The sequence below is a fragment of the Chlorocebus sabaeus genome, chromosome 26 (genome assembly GCF_047675955.1).
Source record: "Chlorocebus sabaeus isolate Y175 chromosome 26, mChlSab1.0.hap1, whole genome shotgun sequence".
In the NCBI taxonomy this organism is placed as follows: Eukaryota; Metazoa; Chordata; class Mammalia; order Primates; family Cercopithecidae; genus Chlorocebus; species Chlorocebus sabaeus.
Genome location: NC_132929.1, coordinates 37,450,046 through 37,463,119, shown reverse-complemented (window position 1 = coordinate 37,463,119; position 13,074 = coordinate 37,450,046). Strand labels below are relative to the sequence as shown.

The 13,074-nt window shown below is 35.6% G+C and overlaps 1 protein-coding gene across 4 annotated transcripts in view; it reads left to right on the top strand.

The window, feature by feature from the left end:
* The window catches only part of VPS13C (vacuolar protein sorting 13 homolog C), a 184,975-nt gene extending 173,499 nt beyond the window's left edge, over positions 1-11,476 (top strand). For all 4 annotated transcript variants that reach the window (XM_008016378.3, XM_008016380.3, XM_073012202.1 and 1 more), the window contains 4 exons: positions 344-432; positions 7,405-7,528; positions 8,933-9,016; positions 9,332-11,476. In XM_008016378.3, coding sequence (XP_008014569.3) covers positions 344-432; positions 7,405-7,528; positions 8,933-9,016; positions 9,332-9,433 — 399 coding nt within the window. In that variant the 3' untranslated portion in view covers positions 9,434-11,476. The remainder of the gene's footprint in view (positions 1-343; positions 433-7,404; positions 7,529-8,932; positions 9,017-9,331) is intronic.
* The last annotated feature ends 1,598 nt before the right edge of the window (positions 11,477-13,074 follow it).

Here is a 13,074-nt window from a genome sequence, read left to right as displayed (position 1 = left end):
AATGTAGTTATTTTATATCAGCCTATGTTTCTTAATTAAAATGTGTGATAATTCCTGGTAGATATTTTAATATTTCTAAGTTACTACAGAACAAAATACATTTTGCCAGAAGACCACTTGGTAAGCATTTAATACATGGTTTTCTTTTAAGGCTGCAGTGGAAGTTAACTTACAAACATGCTGTGAATATTTTTCTAGCTTCATGTACCAGTATGTAGAATTGTGCTTTTATTTTTAATAAATGTTTTCCTAACACTATTATTATAATTAGATAATATACAGTATTGTAAATACTACTGAAATGCATATACTTCCCAAATCTAGAGCCTGGTTTCCTTTTCAGAATCATATCAAAAAGTTGGAAGGAGAGACTTACCGATACCACTGTGCTATTCCTGGAAGCAAGAAGACAATCCTTATGGTTACAAATAGGTACTGACTTAAAGTGACATTTTCCCAAATACTACTTAGTTGCATAGGTCACAAGAATTTTGAAGGCTAAAATGGTAGAAGATTTGGAGAATTGTACTTGAAATTCTCCAAAGTGAATGGCAAAATGTTCATTTTCATAGAATCACAACAATACAGATCTAAATACGTCCTTTGAGATTTTCTGTTCCAACCGCCTCATCTTAAGGATGCTGAAACTGAGACTCAGTGTGGCTTAGGGACTTACCCAAGTTACACAACTACTGAGAGAATCTAGAACAGGCTTTATACCTGTAATAGTGATACCCTAATTCTTGAATTACAAGTCCAGTTATGGAGGATTAATTCATGAATCACTTTTCTTACTAAGTTTTATTTTGAGTGATTAGCATACCACTTTTAAAGGATGGCATTACTTCTATATGTTTATCTCAGCTTTTCCTAAGCATTTGGTTGTGGTAGATAATTTATCTAATTACAAGAACTTAGACTAAACTACGAAGCTTATTTTCCTGGGATTTATCCTAGATAGTAAACTTATCCCAAAATGACAATTATAGATTAATAATTTTCAGAACTTTCTTAGTGATGAGCTTTATAAGAGTAAGGCAAAGTTCTTACAGTAGGCAAAATGTGCATTAGATTCCTCATGACTGCATTTAAATTTATTTGAATGGGAAGAAAGGAAAGCTGAATGTTAACCAGTCATGTAAGAATCCTCATGTAAGAGGATTCTCCAGTCATGCGATTTGCTCATTAGTTAAGAGGTAAAAATATTCACAAAACAATCTAAAAAGCAGATTTTATGACTTTGACAAGTAATCACTTATTTTTTATGTCCATAATTTTGTCGTCTTCAATAGATTAAGCCAAAAACAATGTTTATTTGTTCTTAGATATTGTATTTAGCTGTTGCAATGTGTTAATTCATTTTAAAATTATGTCACTTTTATATAATTCAGTACTAGGCAATGAGAATCAATTTGGGGTTTTTTTGGTAGTATATATTACTTTAGTACTTACTTGATTTAAGCCATTCTATGGGAGTATTACTGTATATATTATATATTTGATTTTTCTTCAAGTACATTGAAAAATCGTCATCATTTAAAATCTAGTTACTGATGGAGTCGTTTAGGAGGTAATTAGTAAAATATACCTGACCAGTAAATACTATGAGTTGGTTTCCTTGCTGACTTTACTTAGTACTCTTTTCTTTTCTCTTTTCTCTTCTTTTCTTTTCTTTCTTCTCCTCTCCTCTCCTTGTCTTTTCTTTTTCCTTTTCTTTCTCCCCCCACCCCCAACTTTTTTTTTTTTTTTTTTTTTTTTGAGACAGGGTTTCACTCTGTCACTCAGGCTGGAGTCCAGTGGTGCGATCTCAGCTCACTGCAACCTCCACCTCCTGGGTTCAAGTGATTCTTGTGCCTCAGCCTCCCCAGTAGCTGGGATTACAGGCATGCACCACTATGCCCGGCTAATTTTTGTATTTTTATTGGAGACAGGGTTTTGTTATGTTGGCCAGGCTAGTCTTGAACTCCTGGCCTCAAGTGATCTGCCCACCTTGACCTCCCAAAGTGCCAGGATTACAGGCATGAGCCACACCACCTGGCCTTAGTAGACTCTTTCTAACAAGAATTTATTTAATTGAGGTAGTTATTATGGTAATCAGTTAGACCTTTAATGATGACATTAAAACAGTAGCATTTCTTCCAAATTTAGTATTCTTAAAAATAACATTTTCTTTTTTAAAGATATGGCCAGGCTGGACTCAAACTCCTGGACTCAGGTGATCCTCCAGCCTCAGCCTGCTGAGTAGCCTGGACTATAGACATGCATGCACCACCACATCCAAAATAATTTTTATTGCTAAAGTTATGGCTATTCATTGTAGATAACATAGATCAGGAGTCAACAAACTTTCTTTAAAGGGGCAGATAGTAAAATTTAGGGTTTAAGGGCCATACTGTGTTTCTCAACCTTTTATTTTTGCCCTTATAGTAAGAAAACAGCTATGAACAATATCTACAAGAATGACATAGCTGTGTTCCAGTAAAATTTTATATATTAAAACAGGTCTTGGGCTGGATTTGACTTGAAGAGCACAGTTTGGTCACCCCAGTATTGACAATAAGGAGATGAAAATAGGCTGGGTGTGGTGGCTCAAGCCTGTAATCCCAGCACTTTGAGAGGCTGAGGCGGGCAGATCACTTGAGGTGGGGAGTTCAAGACCAGCCTGGTCAACCTGGTGAAACCTCATCTGTACTAAAAATGTGAAAAATTAGCTGGACTTGGTGGCACATGCCTGTAATCCCAGCTATCTGGGAGGCTGACGCAGGAGAATCACTTAAACCTGGGAGGTGAAGGTTGTAGTGAACCGAGGTTGCACCACTGCACTCCAGCCTGGGTACCAGAGCAAGACTCTGTCTCAAAAAGAAAAAAAGAAAGAAAATGAAAATAACTAACCATACATACATTCTGGTTTGCCTAGGACACAGTAGGTTTGCTTGCACGTTTTGTCCCTATGAAATTATCAATAGCTATTCCTTTCATTCTTACAAACATCCTAGTTTGAATAACAGATTATATGATAACCCCTAAAAATATCCTTTACAAGCAATCTCAGCACCCAGAGATAACCACATTAGCTGGCACATTTTATGAAAACTATGTACAAAAAAATGCATTATTACATTTTAGTCTTGTCAGTTTTTCATTTTCAATATAATGTGATCTTCTTTCCAAAGCATTAAATATTCTTTGACAACGTGATTTTTAATGACTGCATAATTTTGTATTTGTGGATATACTATAATTTATTCAAATGCTCTCTTGTTATTGGACATTTTTCCCTAATATCTTATTGTTATATATTTGTAACTAAATATTTTTTCTATTATTTTATTAGAATAAAATTTTAAAAGTGGGATTGCTAATTTAAAAGTTGTGAAGATTTTTGAGTTCCTTTCTGTGTATCGCCAAGTCATTTTTCAGAAAGGTTGTATCAGTTTTTTACATACCACTCAACAATATATGAAAGTGTTCTTTCTCCTGTGTTTTGCTGAGACTAGGTTTTATCATTTAAACTTATTTTTTGCTAGCTTGATGGGTAGAAAATAATTTTTTGTTTTAATTAGCATTTCTTTGATTACTGTTGAGCATGAACCTTTTAATGTATCATCATCTATTTATATTTGCTAATTTGTGAATTACTTGTTCATATTCTTTGCTCATTTTTCATTGGTATGTTAGTCTTTTTCTTACTGAATTTAAAGAACATTTTGCAAATTAATGATATTAGCCCTTTTTGTCAAATGTATTATTGACATGTTAATGATTACTAATTGAGTTTCTCAGTATATAGCTTTTTTTAATTTTGAAATTCACCCAAAACTTAGTCCCTTAATGTTTTTTTTTTTTCTAATGAGTTTTTAAAAACAAAACACAAGTTCTCATGACCTAAATTTCTTAGACTATAGCTTTGCTAGTTGGTCCTAACTGTGCTGTAGTTTATTTTAGTAATCTTTATTGAGAAATTGATTATTGAGCAGATTAAAAAAAAAATCAACACATGACAAATACAGGGACACAGAGATAAAGTTAAATCTCTGTCCCCTCCCTATTTTAATGGGTGGGGGACTACAAATTATCAGTGACATCACAGTATGATAGGTGCTAAGAAAAGCGATGGACAGTCTCTGAGGACATATGGAAAACTGTTGGTACAGTAAGATGGGGACCACAGTATCATGGGAAAAGTGTCAGGGAGGCTTTTATAGATCAGGGAGTGCTTGAGCTGAGTCTTGAGTATGTAGCTCTTGCATAGGTAAACTAGAGGCAAGCGGAGGCATACAACAGTATGGTACTTTGACCAGTAAGATCAGTGTGGAATGGCTGGATGTAGGATGTTAGTGTTGGGAGATGAGTCATAGGTAGCAGCTCATAAGATTGTAAGGGTTTAGGTTGTATCATTAATGTGATGGAGAATCACTGGTTTTTGCTTAAGGTCTAGTCTGCTATTTTATTTTTTTGAAACAAGTTCTCATTTTCATTGCCCAGTCTGGAGTGCAGTGGCTCGATCGTGGTTCACTGCATTCTTGACTTCTCTGGGCTCAGGTGATTCTCCCACCTCAGCCTCTCACATACTTGGTACCACAGGCATGCACCAGCTAATTCTTTTGTATTTTTGGTAGAGATGGAGTCTCACTATGTTGCCCAGGCTGGTCTTGAACTCTAGGCTCAAGCAGTCCTCCTGCCTTGGTCTCCCAAAGTGCTGGGATTACAGGCATGAGCCATCACACCTGGCTGTCCATTGTTTTTTTGTTTGATATCACTTGTAGCTTCTCACACAGAATAGTACACACATGAGTAATCTCTCTTTTTTTTCTATCCCACAGAAGGTTTGTAAACAAGTAATATGATGAGGCTTGTAGTTTTAAAAGATCCTTGGCGGTTTGGATGTTATACTGGAAGAGAATCAGTCCGGAGGCAAGGAGACCAGTTAGAGACTGTATAAGTTTTCTGTTGCTGCACAACTAATTACCACAGAATCCACTTCAAAGCTCATTTGCTATTGTTGGCAGAATTCTAAGATCCCTGTTTCTTTGACCTCTGTCAGCCAGCAGGCTGCTCTTAGCTCCTAGAAACTACCCTTATTCCAACCCAGCAAGGATGCTTTGAATCTCTGACTTCTTGGTGTCTTACGCAGGTTTAGAGTCCATGAACGTAGGTCAGGCCCACCTACATAAACAATTTTGGCTTAAAGTCACCTGTGCCTTATAACAAAACCTAATCTTGGAAGTGAAATCCATTATATTCAAAATCCAGGGGACTGTACAGAGATTATACCATGGTTGGGGGATCTTGGGGACCGTCTTAGAATTCTGTCCACCATAAAGACCGTGGCAGCTATCATAGTAGGAAGTGGGGAGGACCTAAAGAATGAGGATTTGACTTACGAGACAAGTCTTGGTGACTGAGTGGCTGTAGAGGAGAAGGGAATACATGATAGGGAGGGAGGGAGGGAGGATGGATGGATAGATAGATAGATAGATAGATAGATAGATAGATAGATAGTTGGAGTCTGGATAAAAATCTGGAGTTGAGATCTTTCTGAGAGACCATTCTGAGAGAGTGTGTGAGTGGAAGACCAAGATTTGAACCCAGGCAAACATGGTACAAGAGGAAGAAAATGAAGGAGACATTCTAGGTGGTAGGAAAACAGTGGTATTATTGGGATGGTAAAGAGAAGAGTTTAAAGATATTTGGAACAGTGAATTGTGTTTGGCACAAGGATTTGTAACAGCCATCCTTAGGTCTATCAGCAGATTATCAACTGGGGCCAGGAGTGTGGGCGGTGGAGACTGTTTGGAAACGTATGGTGGTGTTGGAGATTGCCACAGTGATTGCAGGACACTACTGCCACTTACTAGGCTGGGGCTAGGGATGTTCAACTTTGTCCAGTGCACAAGACTATGCCATACAAGTCCACAATTTAATAGCACCTCTGCTGAGAAATATAATGCCAGGGATCTATTTCAGTTCTCCACCCTCCACTGGTCACCATGTTCATTCATGTTTACCTTCTAAACATCTCGTATCTAGCCCTTTCTTCTCCCTTTTCAGAGCCACTGCCATACTTGAGGCTTTCATTGTCTCCTGACCGAACTATTGCCGTAACTTCTTACCTTGATTGTCTATTGCCACTCTGTTTGCCACCTCCCTTCTGTTTGCCACCAGAACCATGAATCTAAAATAAACATTATCATGTCATTTCCTCTTCATTAAAAATGAAACAACATTATCGTGTCATTTCCTGTTTCATTAAAAGTGAAAAATGTTTTAAAAGGAAAAAAAGTAGCCCTTCAAGGTCTGGTGCTAAGCTCATTTTCTCACCACTTCACCATGGTATCTATCTGGTATTCCAGCTGCAGACCTCCACATTCCTCAAACAAGTCTTTCGTTTTTTGTACTCCTTTGTATGTCAGTGTTTCCTCCTTTTGTCTGGACTGTCATTTCCCTTACCCACGTAGAGAACTCCTTCCTTTCAAGAATCAACTCCTATGTCACCTACTTTACCAATACGATCTGTTCCTCTCTCTCTCTTGCTCCAAAAGACTAATGTGCACACTCTGTTACAGCCCTTGTCTAATTGTGCTGTAGCATTTATTTACATGTTTGTTTCTCCTCTAGCCAGTGAGCACCTCTCAAGCAGAATTATCTTCCTTGTTTCTCTGGCACCCTAAATATTTGTTGAATTAATAGTCCTTCTCTTCTTTTGTAATTTTGCTTTCTATAATAGAAGCTTAATTTTAAGTATAGTTGTATCAGTAATCAAAATGAATCACACACTGAGAAATCAATGTGGATGCCCTTTAAGGGTTCTGTTGTTTTTTTTTAATTGCCATTGAATAAAATAAGATACTCTGTGATAAAGTATATTAGCATTAAAGTGTTCAAATCTGATCTTTATTAGTAGGCCTCAAGTGAATCTTTGCTGACATTTAAGGTTTATGACATTTCCTTCACGTTCATTCTTGACTGGAAGGCATAAATGGCTGACAGTAAAGAGCAATTAATAATTTTCCAAGTAAAACATTTTCAGGGGCTTCTGCCTTTATTGCTCCCCAGATGAGAATACAGCCTGTTTCTTATGTGTTCCAAAGATGATTTCCCTATCAGCTTTTTTGGTCAGTTAACCAAAAAAAAAAAAAAAAAAAGAAAAGAAAAAGAAAAAAAAGTTACACTTTTCTGAATTCTGAAGGGGAATATTTGAAAGTCTACTTTGTTACTTGGTAGGTGTCGTATTTGCTCTTTATTTGACAGTTACCTAGACTTAAAAAAAAAATGAAGCAAGTTTTTTTTTTTAGTGCCAGTTTGTATTGTTTTCTAGGCAAGTGCTACCTCTGCCATCCAGCAGGGTGAAATATTGGCGAGAATAAACTGTCTTCATCATTATTGTTTTCTTTTGCAAAATAGGCGAGTGTTGTGTATAAAGGAAGTTGAAATCCTGGGCCTTATGTGTGTAGACTGGCAATGTCCATTTGAAGATTTTGTATTTCCTCCTAGTGTCAGTGAAAATGTGCTAAAAATTTCAGTTAAGGTAAGAAAACATGTCACACCTTTAGAACTAAGAATTCATTGCTTTCAGACTGTTTTGCAGTTAACTGCACAAAATGTTTGAAGGATTAGTGTTGTTATTACTACTATATGCTGAGACGTAAAGAAAGATGTCATCAATTTATTTGTATAACTGTACTTTATTTTCTGGCAGTCTTGATTGCATAGAGTGAAACATCAGTCTGCCCACCCAAATAATTAAGATTCTGATATGCTGATATTTCCTTTTTCGTAGAATTAAGCATTAGTAAATAGGAGAGGTTTTTTTTAACTTCATATGGACACCCATGTTGCTATAATCTTAGATATTTCTGGAAATATTCCCTCTTTTTAGGTTTTTAGAAGATTATTAAGTGATTTGATAAAAATAAATATATCCAAAATTCCCATGTTTTGTAATATTTGGCATTTATGGAATGCTAATATAAGTGTATAATAATACTTTTATGTCTTTTCTCCCATCATTTTGTAAGGAAGAACTTTTATTTTAATTACATAGTAATTTGTAAAAGTGATACTCCATCTTTTGCATAGTTCTTAGACTCAAGTACTTAACTTTCTTTGAAATATGTTTGTTACATTATATATATTATAAATTTATTTTCATGCCTTTAAAAAACTATTGTTATTCTAAATATGGTAATTTCTTTAGTGTATTTGTTTTCCCTAAACAATAATGTTATTTCTGTTAGTGAAACTATCTGCAAAACGTTTACTGTGAAATTTAGTAGCCAGAAGAACATTTACTGTGAAATTTAATAGCTATAGATGTGAGTACTGGTACCTTTTAATTTATGTTTACTTATCTTTTCATGGAAATTTACAAATGAAAGGAAATGCCATGTTACCCTGCCATTTTGTATTTCAGCATTACTGCATTGTAGAGTGCCAAAATTTAACAAATGTCTTGGTATATGTAATACAGTTTTCAAACTAGGAAAGACTATGTCACTGTGCATATATTTTACAGTTTCCTCAGTTATCACTTTTTCTTTCACATCAATGGTGAGAATTGACTCAATGTATTTTACATTATACAGAAATTTTATGTATCAGCCAAAGAAATGAGGGAAGTGTTTTTTTGATTTGTCAGATGTGATGAGTTACCAAGTGGTGTTTCTGTAGTCTATTTATCATAGCCTGCAGAAAGCCATTATTTTATACAGATAGATGTATGTTCATCCAGTTTTATAAATTCTAACAACTCACATATGGAAATACTGTCCTTGTTCTAAGATGATTTATTTCATGTCTTACTTGAATATGTGTATTTGGTTAGTCTACTTGTTTTAAAATAGAGTTGACGTTTAAGTATACAATTAAAAGTTAGGATTTTTTTTTTTTCCTCAGAATAATTTCTTTCCTGTCATTGTTTCTTTTGAAACAGGAACAGGGTCTGTTCCACAAAAAAGACAGTGCCAGTCAAGGCTGTGTTCGAAAAGTTTACCTGAAGGACACCACCACAGCAGAGGTAAACAATTTAAAGAGCACGCCTCCATTTTTGTTTTTAGCTGAAATACCTTTTTAAAAGCCTCTTATAATGAATGCCATTATTTCTCCCAGAGCTCTCCCAATTATAACTATGGATGGATATATAAACTTAATATACTGTGGACTCAGTCGGGTGCAAGGGTCTTATTTTTATTTGACATATCTGGACTCTATCCTTGGTCCTTAGCTATTGGTCCTGTTTGGAGAGCTTCAGCCCTTGCTTTCATACCTTTCCCTTCAATTAAATGAGCCTATACTTGTCTTTACAAATCATAATAAGTATTTTACTTTACAGAGAGCACGTAATGCCATTGAGGATGCACAGTCAACGAGACAGCAGCAAAAATTGATGAAGCAGTCATCAGTGGGACTTCTCAGACCCCAAATGCCATCTTAATCACAGATCCCAGGCGCTACAACAGGGGAAAAAAACAATCACTGGTCTTGTCTATAAATCACTCTGCTTTATCTTGCTAAAGACAATTTTTTCAAGCAATCCTTTAGTTTTATTTTTCTAGAATAACTAGTATTGGGTTTTCTAGTTTTTTCACCTTTTGGTTTTTACTCTAATTTTGTAACCATGTATATATTAGCAGTCCAATTCTATGCCACCACCCAAATGGGTCAGACCGTTGAAGAAACATCACTTCAAACTCAGAATGAAATTTTCATTAATATTAAAATTGTGAAGCAAAGGTCAGTAGGCTTATATTTAATTAAAGCCTTACTGAAGAATAAGAAAGGAGCTTAGGATGACTAGTGTTCTTTGAAAGGTTTTTTTATTTTTGTTTTTTTTGTTTTTTTTTGAGACTGAGTCTTGCTCTGTCACCCAGGCTGGAGTGCAGTGGTGCAATCTTGGCTCATTGCAGTCTCTGCCTCCTGTGTTCAAGCAGTTCTCCTGCCTCAGCCTCCTGAGTAGCTAGGATTACAGGTGCATGCTACCACACCCGGGTAATTTTTTTGTATTTTTAGTAGAGATGGGTTTCACCATGTTGGTCAGTCTGGTGTCGAACTGCTGACCTTGTGATCCGCCTGCCTCGGCCTCCCAAAGTGCTGGGATTACAGGCATGAGCCACCACAGCCGGCTAAAAGGCTTTAAGCCATGGACAAATGTTGGACCCTGACATTTTGTTTAAGAGTGATTTGTTCAATAATTGAACTGAGTTAACATTTTTTTGTAAGCCAGGTAATTGAATGAAGAAAAGCCCCTAAAGGGAGAAATGACATGTTTCCTATTTTCTTTTCATGAAAACACTGTTTTTCCCCCGAATAAAGCATATTTTACTTTGGTGCGTACTTTTCCTCCTTGCACTCTAATAAAAAACTGTGGACAATCAAACCTTAAAATATCTACACTCTGACCTCTGTAATGTAGCATTTATAAAAATTTGGAAGCTATTTACATGCTCTTTCAAGATGAGCTTATATGACACAATTATTTGCTGATACATGAAAATATTGCACCTTAAGTTTCTCAAGACTCTGAAATATGTAAAATTCAATATTTTTATATTCCCAGAAATTGTTTCTTACAGGTTGAAAGACTTAAGGGCATCACAAATTAACATTTACTCCTAATGCACACCTAGAATGTACTTTAAATTCTTATTAAGAAGAATGAAAATTCTTTGGTTATTTGATATAAACATAAGGCCTATATAATGACACTGTGTTCCTTGAGGGAGCAGGCCCTGTGAGAATCAATTCAGTACAGTATTTTTTTTGTCCTTTCTCCATCCTTGATCTATTAAACTTTAAACTATTAAAACTTTAAAAAACACTCAAAAATATTTAAGGTTTTTGGTTGAACCTTTAGATTTGCTCATAATGTTTAACATAACAACATTTATTTCAAATTGCTGAATTCATGAAGATGTGGACGCACTTGGTTTGCTCTATTTTTGTTTATGTATGGTAGTGGTTCTGTCATCATCATTCATGTTTTTTAAGGCCTGGTCATAAAACTTTAAATTTTACTGGTGTTACTTGATGTATATTCTAAAAAGAGAATGCAGTAACTAATGCCCTAAATGTTTGATCTCTGTTTGTCATTACTTTTTCAAAATTATTTTTTTTCTGTAAAGTATAATATATAAAACTTCTTGCTTAAATTGAATTTCTATATTAGTGGTTAATTGCAGTTTGTTAAAGGGATCATTATCAGCAATTTCATAGCAAGTGTTCTAGTATTTTGTGTTTTTAAAACAGAATTAGGAATTTGAGATATCTGATTATATTTTTCATATGAATCACAGCTGTTGACAATGTCCTATATATTTAAGAAATTATATCATACTGATACTATTTGTAACATTTTTATTTGATTTAATCTCCAGGGACAGAAATAATTCATTGGTAAAGTGTAATAATGTGTTTTTTTAAAATGCTTTGAGAGTCAATTACTTGCATATGAGAGAAATAAAACATTTGGCACATTGTTTACAGGTGTGAAAACTTTGTGATTTTTGTGTTATTCAAGTAACATTTGCTTTATTTTTTTGTCTTTCCCTTTTCCTTTTCCAATCCAATAATAGTGAGAAGTTATATTAATAGTTATGGAGGACTTTACCAGATACTAGTCAGATAAGCTTTTTCTCAGGGGTACTGAGCCCCTTTATCACACTGGAGATCCGTGGCACAGACCTCCAATACTGGGGGATTACAGAGAATGCGGTTGACCTAGGGGCCCAGCTGCACTTTGGAATCCATTGTGGTATTTGCATTGAGTCCATGCCTTCCATAGTTTCTCTCAGCAACTGGCTGAGTATGGCAATTATATTAAGACATACTTAGTCTAGAAATTCTAGGAGACACAGAACTCTGACAGCTGACTCTGGCTTGAAGACTCCAGTGGCCTTGCAGAGCCTTTCTGAGACTGCATAGCAGTCTGGGATGGTCTACCATACTGCTCTCTTTCTCTTCTCCTCCCTCTTGCACATGGGGCTCAGACTACAAGTTTGGAAGGCTCACCCAGTGCTGGATTATCCAGTAGGAAGAATAAGTTTATGCTGAGGGCTGTAGCAAAGCAGGGGCATTAAAAAAAGAGAAAAAGCAAAAACAAACAAAAAAATGTACCCAAGCTTTGTAAGAAAAATTTCATACAGGGTGGACTTCCTTCCATGTGTTTTCTGATTTAGTATTGTTTTTATTTTGAATTATGCAGGAAGGCGGACACTACCATCTTTTTGGTGCTTTGGGTTTCTAAGTATGTTGATCTGGTGCTGCCTGGATATCTATTTTTAACAAAGTTCCTTGTGTGTTTCTAATGTATAGCCAGGACTAAACATTAATGTTCTGGACTTAAAATGATCAAATTCTTAAAGGGCTCTACAGATCTCAATGCCAGTTAATATTAAGTTGCAATTATTGCCAGAGCTAGAAGAATCATCTTTTTATTGGGGAGAAAAACCAAAAATTCTTAGAGGATAGAAGATTGCTCATAATGGGGTCATTTGTCTTCCGGGGACAAGCCCTTGTGGTTGAGAATCACTGCCAGAATGACCTTGAGTACTGACGAAAGTGGGTTCTGTGCCATGTGTGTCGGCTCTAAGAAGAAGCCTAATGTAAATGACGAGTTAATGGGTGCAGCACACCAACATGGCCACATGTATATATACGTAACAAACCTGCGCGTTATGCACATGTACCCTAGAACTTAAAGTATAATAATCATAATCATAATAATAATAAAAAGAAGACAGGATATGGAGATGAAATCTCTCAGGAGGTTTTTTTTTTTTTTTTTTTTTTTTTTTTAATCAGACTCACTGGAGGAGAGGGAGCACATTTCTCTTGGTAATTGTGCCACTAGTGGGAAAATTGAGGCTTACTCTTGAATTCATGCTTGAAAGTATCTTCAGTTATAAGTACGTATCATTCAAACAGTCAACTGTGGGTCTCTTTGAGGTGAAAAAGTCTTCAGAAAGACTTCTGTTTTGTTTTTACAAACCACAGGCCCATAGTTCCTTATTCAAAATTCAAAAATTCAAAAAGCTCTAAAAACCAAAAGATTTTGCAAAAATTTGAAACAAAGACATT